The following is a 19,136-nucleotide window of genomic DNA, read 5'->3' on the forward strand; positions in this document are numbered from 1 at the left end:
AAATAATAGCGAAGGAATAGAGATCTCTCCTGCCGAAGAACTCCGATATCCAGTTAGTTAATATTAACGCGCACGTACTGAGGATTTCCAGTTATCTACGATTTTGTCAATTTTAGTATAATCGAACTAGTTTCGAATCGGTTATGCAACGATATATTTTTTAATTGCTTTTAGTAGATTGGTGGTAATTTTGTTTATGGAAGTGTCTATTCGTATGATTGCAACTAAAGAAGCGAAACTAAAGTTTTGATGCACGTGATAAATGTTATTAATAAATGTACGATAAATAGTAACGCAATAATTTAATCAGCGTGTACATTTCATTTCTCAAACAGAGAATTGTATTATTTTGGAAATAACAGGTAGTTTGTTCTAAATATTTTCAACATAGTCCTCGGATTTTTCAGAATGTTCGACAAACAAATATCGCTTTATTATTTACTACTCATTTATTATTCCAATTATCCAGAAAGTTGATAAAAATCGAAAAATAAATGGAAAGATTACTTTGCAATAATCATACTGAAAGAACGATGGACATAACTGGGTTGATGCAAATTTTTCGAGAGAATATTTGCTCGCAAAAACACTTTTGTTGATATCTGAACCTACTCGATGCGAGGATACGATTCATCATTCCAGAGTTAAAGAAACAAACGTCAGAAAGATTCGGTGGTACCGGGTAACCGGTTAAAAATATGCAAGTATCTTCGATTGTTCAAAGCTTACGCAAGCATTTACATCACTCGGGAGTCGACTTTTGACGTCCAGAGTATACACATTACGCGGGTTATTCTCGCAAAACGTATTATAAAATGGATTATGGATAGAAAAAACGCGATTCGTAAGCGAAACAATAAATAAAGCATATATATATATATATATATATATATATAGAAGGAAATTAATAGTTCAAGAGAACTACAATAACCAGGAAATAAATATAAATATTAATAAAATATCGGTAAAGAAAGCGCGTTATATAAGAAAATCAACAAACGAAGAAAAGCGAAGAGGAATATCCACGAAGCTAATTTCGTTTGTCAGGCAAACCTTAATTACAATTCGAAAATGACAAGTTACAAACTATCAGAGAATACGATCTATTAGAAAATTAAAAAATTACAATAATTCCAAAACACGAAGTATTACAAAGAAACAAGGACAAACAAGTAAACCAACGATCAAAGAAAGAGCGAAAAGTAGTATGTACCAATTTAATTTCATTCGTCGGACATACTTTCGCGCGGCTGTGATTTAGAGCATTTCACCGCGAGTGATAGTTACGTTGGAAAAAGAAAAAAAGAGGAAATGAGGAAGGAAAAGGGAGGCAAAACGAAAGACGGTGGGGGAAAAATAGAGAAGTGTCGAATATATGTAGTTATTCGATTCGTTCGGGCTCAAACGTTATTCGCATATGGCTTACAATGTAAAGTCCCGTAGTCCCCTTGGGGATCGTGTAATTACGCAACGCTATTGCCGGTACGGTAGCATAATGTTCGCTCGGGGCTGCTCACGAGTCTCGGCACAGATTCGCCGATTATTCGCCGACAATTCCGCGTGCAGAGAACACCGGCCGTGTGCTTGCATAAGTATATACCGGCGGGCGTATGTACTCGACCGTTGAGCTGTGTCGAAGGCAATCGAACGCGCCAAAATACGGCGCGATCCGACAACTTGCCGATCCCATTCGACACGCGTGGAATTAAAATTGATTCCTCGGCTGCTTCGTCGTATTATTACGACTTGCGTCGTATTGTTATTTAGATGAGGTAAGTCTCTTTTTTCGTTTTAACTGTGTACTCAATGGCTATTTGGCAATCGAACGACGATGAACACTGGTAAAATTTGCGTTATTATTAATCTTTCGTATTTTATGATTTTTTAATGGATACTTAACCGTTCAACACGATGTTTCAAGACGATTATTTCAATAATCCTGTTATACTTTTATGAAGATCGAACGATCAAAGAAATGGAAGCAGAATGATGATTTATCTCATCTTCTAAATAGTATAATACGAAAGCTATTTCTTTTTTTTTTTTTTTTACAAGTTTCTACATCTATTTATTTATGTATATATTTGTATATTCTTTTTCTCTACATTTAAATTTATCATAAATACGTAAACATTTACAGTCCATTGATTAATAACAAGTAAATCTCAATCACTGCGTAGTAAGATCCTACGCTGCTAAATAATCACTACATTGGAAACTTCGAAGATCCTCAGTGAATCTTGCGCCGCACACATTAGAATCTCTTCAAGAAAATGTACACGTCTACGGCACCCTCGAGGAAACTATTCTACCTTGAGCTTCTACCTTTCTATTCTACCTACCACGAAGCAAATGAATGCCCAGATTTTTAACCAAACAGAAAGGACTCGTCGGGTACCAGGGTCCTGTAACGAGATATCGTTGAATTCAATCCGCGGCAAATACCATGGCTTTTCCCCTCGTGGTAAAGACATTCGAAGGGCATCAAAATGCATCGAGCGCAATTGCTCGACGCGAGTGCACCATTGCTGGGTCTCCGGCAACAAAAGTAAAGCGGAGATCGACGAGGAAAAAGGTAAGGAGAAAGAGAAAGAGAGAGAGAGAAAAAGAGAGAGAGAAGAAGGTGCAGCTGCAGCGTGCACACGCTCCACTACCAGTTCATGCAACGGCAATAAAGTCTAGGAAGTTGCCTAGGCCGGCGCGGCGAGTCGAGCGTTCTTAGCGACTGCTTCCGGTATACGCGGGTCCTCCTCGCTTCCTGGCCGACACCGTGAGAGCTTGTGTCGCGTCCCGAATCTACTGCCTTCTCAAGGTCACATCCCTCATTACGATAACGTTAACGTCAGAACTATCTACGAGCAATACATAACTCTGTATCGATTAGAACGAAAGATACATAGAAAAGATGAAAATCATGGAAGAAAAATACGATTGGTACATTTTTATCGAAGTTCTGATTTTAACGCCACTTTATGACTAAACAGGGGATTTTAATGACACATTATTAGAAAAATCCGTTTGGTTTAAAGATAAACACGCGTACAATCTTTTGAGAATAGGTTGATACGTCGATGAAATTTTGTCAAAGTCAAAGATATAATTATTAAGACGAGCAAAACGTTTTCGATATTTTAATATCACGATAAGCACTTTTTTTTTTAATTTTGACGAGTTTCAAAGCAAATATAACGACAATTTTGGAAACGGGATTGCCTGTTGGAATTTGTAGAAAATAATTTAACTTAAAGTATCTTTTCGATCGATTTACCGTTTTGTCCGACCTCTGTGAATGACTGTGATTATTAAATAGGTCAGAATACGAATTATATCGATGGTTCCATCCTTTTTTGGGGAAGAGTTAATGATCTTGAAATCTTTTTGATCTTTTCATGTACAAAAAGCCAATTAAATTAAGATAATTGGCTCCCCGAAACATATCAATGTTGACGCGTAACAATTTCTTTTTTGCGTTGCCTTCAGAGATATTCAGTTACCTGGCTTTATCCGTATAACATCGAATAGAAAGTATTCATTGACAAAAATGTACTTTGTTGGCTCGTTCGAGTAATCACAATAATCCAAGTAATAATCGTGCAATCATGGTTGGGCCTTCGAACGCGGAGATTGATTTCCTTGCGAACAGTTATATATCCTGTGGTTTATTTACCGTCGAGTACTTCATTCTTGATTCTGAGGAAGTCTGTTTCGAAGAACCATTATACCGCGATAAAATTTGTTTTGTTTTCAAAGAACAATTTGTAAAATAAAATATGGGAAAGAATTTTAGCGAACATATCGTGATATTTCTTTAATTTTAATTTACTCGAGTTTATAAAACAATGTGGAATAAAAGAAAGAACATGACAATTATTCGTAATATAAAATTCATAAAAGTAAAGATCGATTTAACACTTTCATCCCATACTCCTTAATACATGAATTATTACGTATATTCATCGTAAGTGTTTAATATATTCACCATCTATATTTATTTAAGATATTCACCACCTAATATGATTGCAATTAATTATATTCCAATTATTCACCATTTGCCGATCCTTTCCAAAGATTCTCGAATTATAAATTTAAGAATAACGATATAGAACGAAGAACAATGCATGGAAGAGACAGAATGCTCGTTTATCCTAAGAGGGAGATAATAAAATAAAAGCGCTTAAACAGGTATCCCGATCGCGTTACCTTATATGTTCAGATCTATCGTTGGCTGCCGAAAATCAGTTTCACCTTGGATCAGCGTAGTCGTTTAGTCGTCTTGTAGACGCCTAAATCGTGACGAGGGCCGTTTCATCGTTTCTCCTCGTCCCGTCGAGTTTTTCCAGTTTCACGTGGATTGACAGACCGACTACCATATAGAGTATCTAGTCGAGACGACGGCAAGCATGAATGGAGCGCCGCTCGACTGTCGCATCAGTTCTCGAGAACTCTCGATCGACGTCAGAAAATTGCAAGAAAGATAGGTGCAAAAACGCGGCGAGGGAATCCAATAAACACGAGAAACGTGTACCAAGCGAATACGGAGGACCGTGTTAGAAACGAGACGTTTCCACGATATTTCATTATTTACTCTCATTCACGAAAGTATTTGAACGTTCATTACGAAACCTTTCTATCGATACGTTAGGTATATTTTACAGAAAATCTTTCCAAATTCTATCGGCTTATCGCGCGTATCTTTTACGAGCGTGTTGTGCGCGTTGTACAAAACATGTCGAAGTTCTCAAGATTACATCGTAGCAAGGTACTTTACCTCTATATTTCACAACTTTCTTCAGTTGAAGATGTCATCGACCGTAACATTGTTATTTCAAGCTCTCGTTCTTATTTTCAAATGTTTGAAATATTCGCAGTAGCGAGTGTACAGTGCGTGAATATCCTACGATAAAATAATTAACGATATCCGTTTAAGCATCGAACTTGGATAGTATTGGTCGTCGGTTTACTGAAAGAGTGACACAACTGAGAAAACTAAAGTACGATCCTTGGCCCGCCATATGTATATCCATACCTGTGCCACCGGTAGCAGCTCGTCTCTCGGCAAAGGTCTGCAGCGACGATCGCTTTGCTCGCGGTATCTCTTCCTCGGCTCCTCTCCTCTCGACCCTCTTCTCCCACTCGGCCATCCGTTCGTCCGTCTGCCTGAGATTCCGTCGCCGAACAGTGAATCACGTCCATTGACTGGACGCCGGCCAGACGGACTGGGCCCGACCATATACAGACTAGATTCACTCGTGTCGTCGGTCGCGCGCGAGCGAGAAGTCGATGCTCTCTGTGCAGCACGGCCGTTGAAAGGGAGGAAGAGAGGAAGGGAGAGAAAGAGAGAGGGAGAGAGAGAGAGAGAGAGGGATAGGAGGCTGGCTGAGGTACCTTTCTGTAGCCGCTTCCTGTCTCTGCACCGAGCGATGCCGTTTGCGTGGCATAATGGGCCGCCGATCGTTTGGACGACGCGATCGTACAGGTGTTCGATCATACGAGCCAGTGTTTTCATTCCTTTTTGGTTTCGCTTTAATAACAGCTAAGCCGTACAGTCCGTTCGTTCGGTTAATGATACGGACCGCGGACCAATTAGAGGAACGTGTATTGAAATGTCTTTATTGGTACACGAATTGCTGAGCTCTCGGGGATGTTTTACGTTTCGATGGAAATAGACTTTGATGGAAATTGGGAATTTTAGTTAACGAAAAGCGTACTCCAGTGAGCGAGACAGTGAACGTTTTTAATGGATACAGTGGAAAGCGGTGATTATTGTTGATTTTGATTTTCATTATTTACAGTGGTACATATTAGAGAATAGTTTTCATAGACAATTCATTTCTTGCGAAATGCTGCGTACGTGCTTTATTAAACATGAATTGTTGTACAAGTTTCTCGGAAAGAGGCTTTCAATTCGCGATCAAATAGATATATGTAGAGATATGATCCAGTAATACGTTAAATATAATTAATACCGCGTTATAAATTCAATTCGTTTCGTTATTCTGCGCTTAAAATTTCCCCAACGTCAATTTCTTCCGTGTTACTAAATTTATCCGAAGTTAAATGGACAAAAACACATCGGAAGATTAAAAGATCATCCGTCGTAGAGCTTCAGGTGTAATTTCGAATACTAAAACGTATCGATCGCCAACTACCAAATCCTTACGAATCTTAACGATCCGTCGATTATACTCGATAAAATTATGCCAGAGGCTTCAGGTTCTTATTCTCTGTCGAGTACTTATGGTCCGCTTTTGCTTCGCCTCGAAAAGATACAAAGAGGACGAAGGAAAGACGAGAGGGTACGAAAAGTGTGGACGATATCGAGGCGTGCAACACTTTCTCCTGTTTTTAAGAAGCAAACGAGATGAAAAAAGAAGCCTGTAAGGGCGCACGAACTGCGGCAAGGGCAGGAATAATTGGGGAATCAAGCTGGCAGAGAAGATACAGTCTCGCGAAGGATACGATCGTTCGTGTAATTCGACCTTACGTCCTGCGAGATGCTCGTGGCACTGATCGATGCACCACGATATATAGGGTGCGGCGAAAATTGTGGCGCAATCCAGACCGGGGCGACTGCTTTTAAAACACGTTGAAACTTTTGTAGGTGACTTTAAGAAGAATACGACGGAACATCGAACGAAAGTTAAAGTAGATTAATAACATCGATGTCACTCAAATCGATCAATTTTATTCTGTAAAAAATTCTTCGCTCGAACCCTTTCGGAATCCAAGTTTCTCTTTTTCCTATGTGATCGATGTATCGATAGAAGGAGCACGTATTTTTGGATAGTTTTGTTAGGAAGATTCGAAAATTTGGGATTAATTATGCCGAAAATAAATAGATATATCTAACATGAAACATCTATAAACATACTTATTTAATTGATAATTATTACATAGACTCTTCGTGTAACGCATTGTCCTTCCTTTCTGATAAGAGTTGAACGACCGATAGATAGAATTTTAAACAGAATTCATCTTGTTACGGCCAACTTACTATAGAAACCTCGAAAAGATAGCCTTCTTCTTTCCTTCGCAAAAATATCGTAAGATAAAAGATAGAAAAATATTAAAAATAGCATAAGTATAAGCGTTTTCCATCAGCGAGCAAACAGGACAAGCTGATAGCGTGGAGGTATAACGGAGGAGCGAGAGAAACGTTCCGGATTTCCATCGTGAGAGAGAGCTAACTGGCTTCATTGAAGCGTATCAGAATCGCGCGGCGTAAAAGCGGGGATGCACAAAGGAAAAAGATTACCAGAACGAGACTAGGCCGCTGCATCCGGTCGCACAACTGACCTTGACTTGTTCGTTCTATTCTTTGACGATCGACGGAGTGACCACCGAACCGCTTGACTATCTAGGTATTCACCACCTGTCGCGATTCTATCGAGTCGAGAAGGATCGACCACAACCGCACCACGATCCACTGCCGTCCAACTTCCTCCCCTTTCGTTCGCTTTTTATCCCTTCGAAGTGGAGACGAACGCGCGCGACTGAACTCTCCACGGGATACTTTTGCGCCGCTGATGGAATCTAGTCGGTGAATTTTTCACACTGTCAATCGATAAATCGATGCACTACAGGATTTTCTTGGCGTTATTCAGGATATCGATTGGTAAGGTCGGCGGAACGAACGAGTTAGTCGTTAAGCGAAATAATTTAAGCGATTGAACGTTCGTTTTCAAATCTGAAAAGATTCTTAGTTTTAGTTTTAATCAATCTATGGCGGAATTTTGGAATATCGATCGGTTAGATTTGTGGAAGGGTTTAGCTGTTCGAACAGCTGTTTTCAAATCTGCGAGAATTTGTAGTTTAGGTTTCGATCAATATGGTTATCATCCGGGTTATCGATTGATCAGAACGACGAAACGGACCAGTTATTTATCGAGTGGAACGTTTAATCGATTGGAGAATTATTTTAAAGTCTGAGAAGTATCCTTAACCCCGTTTCTTTGATCGGTCAGTTTTGTGAATAAATATGTAACGTGGTAATTAATTCAAGGGATTGGAAAATTATATGGATCAACGCTATCAGAAGTATTAGAAATCTATTTAAAAAATTATCGTAATTGTACTTTTTATTTTAAGCGTCTATCTAAAGATTCATTCGTAAAATAAAGTTCCTCTCTCGAAAGAATTTGAGAAGCAATAAATGCAAAGTAGAATTACGATTATTAACGCGTAAAGAAAGAGGAGCAATCTTTTCGATTTCGAGACAAAGAAGAGATACAGACAAACGTATAATTTTCGTATTTTCAGGGTGCTTCTCGCGCAAAACGCATTACGTAAACGAGAAACCTATGGCGAATTAAGAAGAGGAACGCGTCTAGACTGAAGATCTTAAAAAGGAACGTTTGTTTCCCTTTGCAGCGACGAGTTCTTCTCGAAGGCAGAGGATAGGAAAGAAAGAAGAACGAATGAAACGGGATCCGTATTGAGATTTCTTGAGTTCTGCTATAAAAGGCAGATCGTCATGGAGGAAATTCGGTTCGAATCGCTAGAATTTCATTGCACGGTGCATTAAAATGATGGGTTCGTTCAACTGTGTTTACCTTCCATTGCAACTTTCTGACATTGTCCAACGTTTTATCTTGCCTTTATTTATACGCGTCCCTTCGGACGCTTCTCAAGCTGAAAAGAAACCAATTCCATTCTGGATTCAATCTTTTGTCGCGAAAAAGTTTCTTGGAAGCAGTTTAAAAAGATAATTCGTAAATTTTTACGATGTTCAGGCTTTCTTTAGCCTTTTAACACTGCTGTTACTTTGTTTTATAGCGGATTCTCCTCTTTTCTTGCGAAAACGAGAAGTTTTATTACTCTCTTAGTTGTGAAGTATAATAGCGATAGTGATTGCGTTTTATATTCCTTGATGTTTCGTGATGAAAATGTTGGTATATTTTTAAGAGTATTTTTTTACGAGTAGAAAGTTTCGCAATAAATTATTTCTTTGCGTTAATCGTGACAATTTCAACATTCTTCCCCTGGTCTTTATCTTAAGAAATAAACGTCCAAACATTTTCCAAAACACTTTATTTATTCAATTTACACGATTTATTTACATTCCGCAGAAAACTCAAAACTCAAAACAAGATGCCCATCAATTTTTATTTCCACGTGGCGATCATCTCCTCTTACCCGTTCTTATTAGTGAAAGGAAAAAGAAAATAACAAATATAATTTCATCATATATACATCGTCAACATCGCCAACAATTCAGTTATCTTCTTACAAGACGACACACTGTTCCAAATATCACGTAGCGATCAACCCCCAAATTCTACCTATACCACTTCGTTGTTCGATAAAACCACCCCCGAGTCACGTTCCTCAAATTCCAATACACCCTGGATCCACCCAATCAACCTCTTACTCGTCAACATCTCGATGCATCTCAACGCCAACACCTTCGTACCATGTGGAAAGAATCCCTACCCCTGTACCATCCCTATTTTCCTTCTTTTCCTAGCGATATGAAGCAAGTGCACGAAGACGGTAGGAAGCAGAGTCGGAAAAAGGAAACGGAGAAAGGAAGGAAGTACGGAAGGAAGTGCGGAAGGAAGGGTGCAAGTGGTGTTGGTGGGGGTTCTGGTTGTACCGTTTGAAGGGGGTGCGCTGCAAGAAGCGCGTGGTAGGTCCGGCTGCAAAGGTATCGTCACGTGGCCAAGGGGGCGGTACCGTTTTCTCGTGGCCGCCCGGTATAAAAGAGAGACGTAGCACCGGTGCATCCACCAATTACTATTGCACTTTGCCACCGGGACGGAGGCAAGGTCGCCGCCGTTACGACCCTCTTCTCTCAACTCGAATCGTCGTCGTTCGCCGTCGTGCGTGTGTGTCACGCTGTCCGTTTCTATTCCCCGTTTCACGCTCTTCAATGGACTAAAACACAGTACTTCGCTACTGCATCGTCGCGCTCGTTCTGCACGATTTATCCGCGGGGACGCGTGCCCTCACGCACGAATTTCCACGCGGCTGTCGACGCACGCCACCCTTAAAAACACGGACCAGCGACACGGTGACTGGTGATCGTGATGTATGTAAAATATGTTCGTACATGATATACACGTAACCGCGATTTCGTACAAGGAATTCGAAGGAACTCGATGTCGGGGATATCCGCATCCCGTCTGCCTCGTAAAACTCGCGTCGCTCACGCAACCGCGTGTTCGTCGGTTTGAGGGTGCTCGGTAAGCGTCAACCCTTCACTGCAAAGAACGACACAGTTACGGGGGATGAGGTTCTTCGCTACTTGCTTTTCTGCGAAATTTAATACTTCGCTTCATCTTGCTGTGGTCTTTGTCGTTTTTAAAATTTGCCGGTTAATTCTTGTTAGGATTTTATTTTCTTTTTAAGAGTGGTTGGATTGCTATTATAGATTATTGTTTGCAGGCAGTAAAGGATTTTGCTTTCTTTGTTTGTCACATCTTCTTTTCCTTTTTTTTTTTTTTTTTGTTTTGTTTCGAGAGTCACGGGAGAACGTGTTTGTTTTCAATATTCTTGTAGAAAGGGCAAAATTGCACGATACGAGTAACAGAAAAAGTAACGTTTTTAAGTGTTTGGTCGTGTAGCAAACGAATACAACGAATCGTGAAATTACATGTGTTTTTTAAAGTATCGTTTCATATCATTTCATGAGGTCGTTCAATTGAGAATGTTTATGACCTTTGTACGAATATGGTGAATATATAGATTGTATAAAGTTAAGAAGGCTGTAGAAATTAATTTTTATTTACGAAATGAAAAGATTGGTTCCAATTAAAAATAAAAAGAAATTTCGACTATATTCGACTATATTTGTAGCGTGTTGTTTTTCGTCTGTTTTTAGAACTTTGATTTTTCTTTTAATTATCGAGTTGTCAATTTAGAGATCGAGTTAAAAATTAAATCATGTACTTTAATTCATATAATTCAGAATAAAAGAAAAACGTAGAAGAAGTTTACAACTCAAAGACGATTGAACTGAAAGAATCGGTGTAAAATCGTTGGGGACAGGGACAATTTTTAAAACTAAAGGAGCAAAAGTTTGCGAGCGGATGAACGAGGTGCAACCAAAAACTTTTCAACTCTCGCGTTCAATTTTATTCGCAGACTGCAAAACAAACCGCGGTAAAAGTACTAATAACAATCATTAAACCGTTACACGACTCGAAGGAGCAAGAAAACAGAATGGGCCATTTAGTGCAAACGGAAACTGAAGAAGCGAAACCGAAACGGGTGAAAGGAAAAACGCGATTCTCGATCGTCGACTCTATTGTTTCCTCGCTGCTATTATTATCATTTATGGAGAAAAATTTCTCGATTCAAACGTAGAGATGAAATTGTAGGAATTTTTGCGCGAAAATGAATTAAAGTGCGGATTACCGTCTCTCTTTCTTTTTTCTATAAAAGTTTGGAAGTTTACCGCAGGTGTATTTAACAAACATAACTTGTAGCACTATCTATGGTAATTTCTACAGTAGTTTGTATAAAAATAAAATTATGAAATTTCCGCACGACTTTAAAATTCAAACAAGTTTTTTAAAATAAAATGGGACCGTAATAAGTGATCGTAGTTTATTCGCTTAAAAGATAATAAAAATTATGGTCTTTTCACAAGCTTCGTTCTATTTATTTTTCCCGCTGTTTCTTTATTTTCTACTATATAAATAAATCGTGCGCTATAGTATGCTTGAGGACTAAAAACAAGCCAATCGGTTGATCACGAAAGTCATTTAACTATGTTTAAAAGCTTTTATCGCGAAAAGGAAAAAGAGCGTCTCTAAAGAAAGCTATTTTTTTCACGCAGTCGATTTACGCTCGAACGCGAGAATCGTCTTTCGTCGCACTTGCAATTTCGTCCCCTCTCACCGCGCGCGACGCAAAAAGAATCCGAAAAATCCGTCATCGGAGGGACTAGAGTTAACGACCCTCGACGAGGGAACAAAGAAGACACTCTCGACTACTTTTCTTTTTTACTCCCCACTTCTCAAGCTTGTGGATCCTCGTCGAAAAAAGAGGCCTTACACAATTTATGCATCCGAAACAAACAGAAACGCGGCTGTACTATAAATATCGCGAAACTGGGCAAAAAATATCTGGACGTGCGGTGGGACCGATCCTCCTGTTCGTCCGGCGGACGACAACCGGACCAAAATCGAATCTCCCGCGGCGTGTACTTTCCTTCCACCATCCAGAGACGAATACCGGAAGTAAAGCAAAAGAGAGGGGTATCGCGAACCGGCGAAGCCTAATAGCCGGGTCCCGACAAAGAGGCGCGTCTCCTTCGCAAAAAACGGAAGGACGAGAAAGCGAAGAACCACGGAAGAGTAAAGAAGACCAGGAGAAAGAGGAGGAGGAGAAGAAGAAGAAGAAGAAGAAGAAGAAACAAACGTAGACGACAGGCGACAGAGAAGAAGAAAAATAGAAAGGAGAAATAGAAAGAAGGAAAAGAAGAGATACACTGAGGTAAGAAAATGAAGAGAAAAGAAAGAGATGGAAAGATAGAAGAAGGAAAGCGTAGGAGGAACGGCAAGATAGAGAGTGGAAAGAACGTATGGAGCAGTTTGGAGGAAGGAAGGAAGGCAGTCTCGGGGGCCGCAGCGAAGGGAGGCAGGAGGATGCAAGAAGTACGAGGAGAAGGAGAAAAGAAGGAAGAGGAGTAGGAGTAAGCAAGGAGAAGGAGTAAGTAGGAAGGAGGAGGTCGTCGGTGGTGGAGAAGGAGGCGAAACGTGCATGCATGCATGCATGAGACAGGCAGGCGGACAAACAGGCAGGCATACAGGCAGACATAGAGGAGGAAGGCAGGCAAGGCATAGAGGCATACAGGCAGATAGGCGAGTCGCTGCCGCAGCCGCGATCGCGCGCTCCAAGAAGGGAAGTGGGGACAACATAACACAGCGCGGCCGCGTGTGCAGACCGCTTTTGCAGAGCTTCGCTCGGCACACGGGGAAACGTTCCGCCTTGTACCGCTGCTGCTGGCTGCTGGCTGCTGCTGCTGGCTGCTGCTACTAGCTGCTGCTGCTGCTGCTGCTGCTGCTGCCGCTGCTGCCTGCCGACTGTCGACTGCCGACTGCTACTCTCAGTCTGCCGGGCGGCCTCGTGCGCGCTTGGTTTCCATCCGACGAATCCGCGCGCCACGAAACTACCCGCGCTCGTTCTCGAGGCGGAACGGTCGAGCAAACGATTACGAACGAACGAGCTATAGGAGACGAGACGAAGGCGAGCGAGCGGGCGAGCGAACGAACGGACGAACGATCGGACGAGCTCTCACAGGCCGTCGTCGTCGTCGTACGTTACACCGCCGCCGAAAGCATCGGCTCGGAAAACGAGAGGTGCTCGTCGTCACTCCTCGCCGGACGATCGACGAGGATCCGTGAGTGAGGCAGGTCGAGGAGCCGGCTCTCGTTCGCCGCGCGAATCGTTGACGGCTCGATAGCCGCCAAAGAGACCCCAGGGTGACCGCGTTTTCGCGCCTCGCCGCTGTTCTTCGTCGCTTATCGTGTCCACGTGTTCCGCCAACTTTCACGATTCGTCACGGTCGCAGGAACGGGGAAAAAATAAAGAAAAATAAGGAGGAAAAGACGAAGGGACAGAAATGAGAGGATGATGTTAGTACGCGGGTGGTGAATCATCGAGTGACGTGATCATGAGACGATTTTCAGTTCGGAAGCGGAAGACGCGTGTCTTTTGAAATAAAAAGAGGAAAGAACATAGACAGAGAGACGGAGTCCGAGAAAGCAAGCCGCTGGTGGTGCACAGGACAGGACACTCCGTTGGTGCTGTTCCAGGCTGGGGACCACACGCCGGAACGAAACGGAACAGAAACACGTCGCTTCTTCTACAGGTGTTTCGAATCGATTTCTCGGCTTCCGCCAAACGCTCTTTTCCCCTCGTTGTCGCGCCGTGCTTTTCCTCGTGGATGGTGTGATGTTCAGTGAGTTTCCTTCACCGGACACGTGATCCGCTACTCTCGCACTGATCCTGTCTCTCGCTCTCGTCGCGTGCCTCTTTCGGCATTACAGTTTCTCTCGAGAGTCGCGTTTATCGGACGTGAAGTTTCACCGGACACACGGATTCCACGCGGATCGTTAATATTCCATCGAGAACGAGAAAGGACAGTGTCCCTTTACCGTAAGCCAGTTGTCTTAGAACCTGACACGAGTGTCAGTTATTTCGAATCGTTCTAATTCCATTCTATATGACAGGAAATTAAGCAAGAAGAAAGAAAGGAAAAAAGAGACGATCGTAAAATTTTCAATCGCGAGGAAGTCGGTAAAATACAAAGGCGGTCGTTCCGATGGATCTTGACAGGCGGTGTGTCGCGTCACAACGACGTGTACGTGAAACTTTCTCGCGAAAATGCAACCGATATTAATCGCGTGCGATCTCGCGTGGCACCGTCTCCGCGCGTCCTTATAGTCGCGTGACACCGATTCTCGGCGCAGAGCTCAGGTTGGACGTGGAACGGGCCGCCCCGTAACCGAATTTTACGTCTTACGCACAGAGGCAGATGGGACGTTACGTGAAAGACATATAAACAAAATTTCGGAATTCAGAAAATCTTTTCGACTCGAGTTCTACTCGGTGGTTCCATACACGTACATATATATATATATATATACATACAGACTACGTCTCAACGTAAACTAGATACACGTAAACGTATACACGCTATACATATATACAGTACGGAGACGTAAGTGACAGAGTGGCCCGGTTAACAGTCGGTTCGAAAGGAGCCGGCACACGACTCGAGTTGGGGGATCGTGACTGTAAACGATCGAACGTTTCAGCGAAACGGTGTGTTAAATGACGAGGTGGCCTAAGAGGTGGAGGTGGTGGTGGCCCGATACGTGGTAAAACGGTCCGGACGAGATTCGGGGAAAAGGACGGTCGCCACCGGACGGGGAAGAAGCGACAGCGGCGTGGCAGATGAGATGTGAAGCACGAGGACTACGCGGCGTGGAGCTGGCAGGAGCGAAGGCGGAAGTTAAGAAGCCAAAGCTGCCGAAGGCGGTCGCAGGGGCGGCGGTAGCTCGAGGGGGCACCTGGCGGGGGCCGCCTGAGATGACGACCCTGCGACGGGGTATCGTGGCACCCCGGTACAACACTTACGTCCTGGTTTCGCTGATCGGACTATTGCTTCAGACCCAGTCCGCCACGGGTGAGTCCAATATTTACTTTATGTTAAACAGAACAGAGATGAAATTGATAAACTTTATCGAGATCAATTCATCGTTTTCGAGAAATTAGAATGTTACGAGATATAATAATCTTTTTATTCAAGGATCTCTTGTAAGTCGTTTTGTTTCTGTTGAAAATACACAATTGGTTCGCCTCCGCTAAATTTTATTATCTTTATGAAAATTATAAGTAATATTCAATGCAAAAAAAAAAAATGGTCGCAAAATTCGACAGTCGCGAACGTTGATTTGTTCGATCTTAATGTGCCACGATATTCTACGCTACATAATTATACGACGATCATTCGTACGAAGGATAAAATCACTGTAATTCCACTTAACTGTAATTTCGTAATTGAGTTACATCCTACTAAATATAAACAAGTGTGCGGATACATTTCAGTAAAAAGTCAAAGTAACAACGTGAATATATGCGTAGCGTCTAATTGATATTTTGTACAGCGTGCAAAACACTATACTCGCAGCGATGAGTATAGGAAATAGCGCGTCGTCTATGAGAATCGTTCACGTCCGGAGTATTTATGTAGTATTAAAATTAATAAAGTCATTGAGTGCGATCAGACGATACAGCTTTTCATAGAGTGAATCGAACTTTGAATTGACGACAGATTTGTGACAATTTTCTGTATAAAATCATTTACAATTTTTTTTTATAATTGTAAGAATTCCCTCAAAATTCAGCTTTATCGTAATACCGAGATTTTCGGGTTTCTTATAATTGTTAACTTATATGTTTCATTGTAACTAACATCTGTCAGTTAATCGTAACCGACAAAGATTGTTAGTGTTTCTTCTTCCGAATAGTTAAGATGTTTGATAAAGTGTTTATACCAGATGGTTGGGAAATTGGGAAATTATTTTTGATGTAACGGGCTGCTGATTATGTGTTTAACCTATAAAGCATGTTGAACGTTTTAAAGTTATTTTTGATGATGGTGGTTCTTGAATTATGTGGAACCATTTGTAGCGAAGTACGATTGAAATGTAATTTCTCTGGTATTTCGTTCGTTAATTAATTCTATACGATTGATTTAATATCGATAGAAAATTGTTTAGTTAATACTGTATAAACAAATCTAATCTGTATATTAGTATTAATACAAAAAAAAAAGAGATAAATTCGAAGAAATTTACGAAAGATATTTAAGAAAATATATAAATAAATATATTCTCTTATCTTTATTACTACGATATTTATCGAAACCGGTGTTGTTCGTATGTTTAAATTCTTAAGTTAACGACGTTTAATCGTACGATTAATCGCGCGATTAATCGATAGAAATCATCGTCCCAAATTTCTCGCGTCGCCTGTATTAAAACGCAGCTGCTCCATGTCATAAAGATGTCAGGATGTTTCGAAAGAGTGGATCATTGTACTCCTACATTTTTCATTTTTATGTGCGAAAGACCTTCGTTATTGGACTTTTACTTTAATAATAATCGTATAAAGTCCGGCAGATATTGCCGTTCTGATTAAGTAGGTACGCTTATGTTGTACATATTAAGAACATCAGGACTCGATGTTCTTTATGTTTCTTAAAGTTGCTGCTAATTACATACAGCTATCGATATCCTCAATAAACGTCACATAACAATCACGTATATTTATTAGCAATACTTTGAGCAAGTCGCACGTATCCTGTTTAAAATTATACGCGTGTAACACGTATCGCCACTATTAATCAGCGTGCTTTCGTTTTTAATAGTTACGGACAAGAATATTTGCCACTTACGATTTCCGTATTTTCTGTCTTATCACGATACGCGCCCTCAATTATTTTCTGCAAAAATTTGAACGTCCGAGAATCGGCTGCGAACCGATATTGAATTTATCGTCGACAGATGTGTGAAAGGTAGAAAATCGTTATGAATCCAACAAAAGTGCGATGTAGCCTTGAAGATAGCCTGATGACTTTCACATTCGCGCGCCATTATTGATATACGTATAATAAAAAAAATCTTTTAGTTGCGGAAGAAAATGTTTTCGTAATTGAGTAGTCAGTAATGAAACTCGCTAGATACTTCGGAAAAGTAACAGGGGACGTTCTGAATCTTCGAAACATCTAAATTTCTTTTCCTTCTAAATACTTCGGCAACAGTAGTCGCGAAACATTTCTTAATTTCTCCTTTGGGACAAGAAATTGTGTTAAAGAACGACACGAAAACGAAATAAGCGCAATCGTTGTAAAGATTAGCTGTTTTACTGTTGCTTTCCAATGTTTTCAAATCAATTATCATTCGTTGAATTATAAATGAAATAAACACGTTAAAGATATAAACCATTAATCTGTAAGCGATACTTGTATCTAATTAATGAAATCTTTATATGTTTATGGAAAATAAGTGCGTAAAACTATGTAAAATATCAAAAATAAAGTATCCCTTGTAATATTTAGCGGATGAAACAAATTTTCATAAACATTCCCAGTCTATTAATTACCATTTATAACTATGCCAAAGCAAACGAATTTTATGCAACCAACGACAGTGATATTCTACGAAATTGCGTGGGGATCGATTCGGTCGATCGAAGATCGTTCGATTGGTTGCAGACCATTAGCGAACACTTTGCAACGGTGACAATGGTTAACGTCTAAATGACAACTGGCGTTGACGTAACACGAACCAGGGTGTGTTTCGATTGTTAGCAGGATCGCAATTCTCGTTATGCAAACAACGGTGAACAATCGATCAAACGGATTGTTTATTTATCGCGTTTAGAATAAACTGTGTCACCGTAAACGCGTCTCGATTCGACGTCGATCGCATTGTCGATTCGTTTCCATTTTATTCGTGCGTTCGTAAGTTTCTATTTTCCAACGTAACAGGTAGACGATTGGTACTTATTTTTGTTCACGTCGTTTATTTTGGCTACTTCCCGCCAGTCTGTTAAGAAGAACTTCACCGAGAAATGAGACTGCAAAATGTTGTAAAACGAACGAATTTGCTGGAAGCATATAAGTATTTATAGAAAGGTATTTATTACTTAATACCTTAAATAAGCACGATCCAGTTTCTCGTAGTATTCTTTCGTTTCGATGTATTCTACGAAACTTGGTTCAGGGTAACTGCGATTTTCGATCTTTCTTAACTTCGACTTTTAGAGATTCCCGATAAACATGTAAACTTTCACGAAGATGTGCACTTTCGATAGAAATCGTTATCGTTTCGGTGTATGGCAGTGAAATTTTTTAGAAAGTATCTTCATCTTTATTCGATATTCGAAGACAATTATTCTTTTGCCAATAATTGAAGATAAAGTAGACAGATTTCGTGAAATTCTTGTTATACTACTGTCGCGGTTGGCCGAGCTACTGCAAAAGCGTTAAATGTTTTTACCTCGCAGCAAGACGCGTAGCCGGTGTTCTCGTTCTATTATTGTCTACTTTGCACGTAATTTAAAACGGCTGCTAATCGTCCAACTGTCGTGCATTACGAGATCGCAGGCTTACGTACGAAAGAAATCACGCCCCCTTCTTTAAAACGCGACCTACACTCGCAGAAATCTCGCAATGGACACTTTATCGGCCAACGATAATTATCGTAGACATACACGACCAACTTTTGCAATATGTTACGGGAGAATATGCGAATAAGGCAGAAATTGTCATAATTGAAAAGGACATGCTGGCGAGTGGACTGTGTCGCGTAATTTATTTTCGCTAGGCACATGAAATTCGTGACACTTTGGAAAAGTTGCTGAAACTATCCGCAAAGCTTTCACGTTGGTTCGAATGTAAAATAAAAAACTTGTTAAATTTAATTTTCTCACGTGTACAAAATTTTAAATAAACTTCTACAAGGGAATAAAAATAACAAAATGAACGAAAGACAATTTAAATAATTTGTAATTCAAGTCCAAATAATTCGCGCAACGTTTCAAATTTTTGTGATTTATTTAATGTTTAAAACTGGTTTAAACTGTGGTTCAGATGCAACGAGATTATCCTTCAGATT

The 19,136-nt window shown here is 40.6% G+C and overlaps 2 protein-coding genes across 2 annotated transcripts in view; both read left to right on the forward strand.

Annotated features, from left to right (window-relative positions):
* The window catches only part of LOC117234670 (angiogenic factor with G patch and FHA domains 1), a 77,612-nt gene extending 68,656 nt beyond the window's left edge, over positions 1-8,956 (forward strand). Inside the window, exon 10 of the transcript XR_004493559.1 lies at positions 8,260-8,956. The gene's annotated coding sequence lies outside the window, so the exon portion shown is untranslated. The remainder of the gene's footprint in view (positions 1-8,259) is intronic.
* Positions 8,957-14,871: 5,915 nt separating this feature from the next.
* LOC117234668 overlaps positions 14,872-19,136 on the forward strand; it is a 70,606-nt gene continuing 66,341 nt past the window's right edge. The window contains exon 1 of the mRNA XM_033496102.1: positions 14,872-15,139. Coding sequence (XP_033351993.1) covers positions 14,908-15,139 — 232 coding nt within the window. The 5' untranslated portion in view covers positions 14,872-14,907. The remainder of the gene's footprint in view (positions 15,140-19,136) is intronic.

Source organism: Bombus vosnesenskii, unplaced genomic scaffold, assembly GCF_011952255.1.
Source record: "Bombus vosnesenskii isolate JDL3184/JDL3185 unplaced genomic scaffold, Bvos_JDL3184-5_v1.1 scf7180000013306, whole genome shotgun sequence".
NCBI lineage: Eukaryota > Metazoa > Arthropoda > Insecta > Hymenoptera > Apidae > Bombus > Bombus vosnesenskii.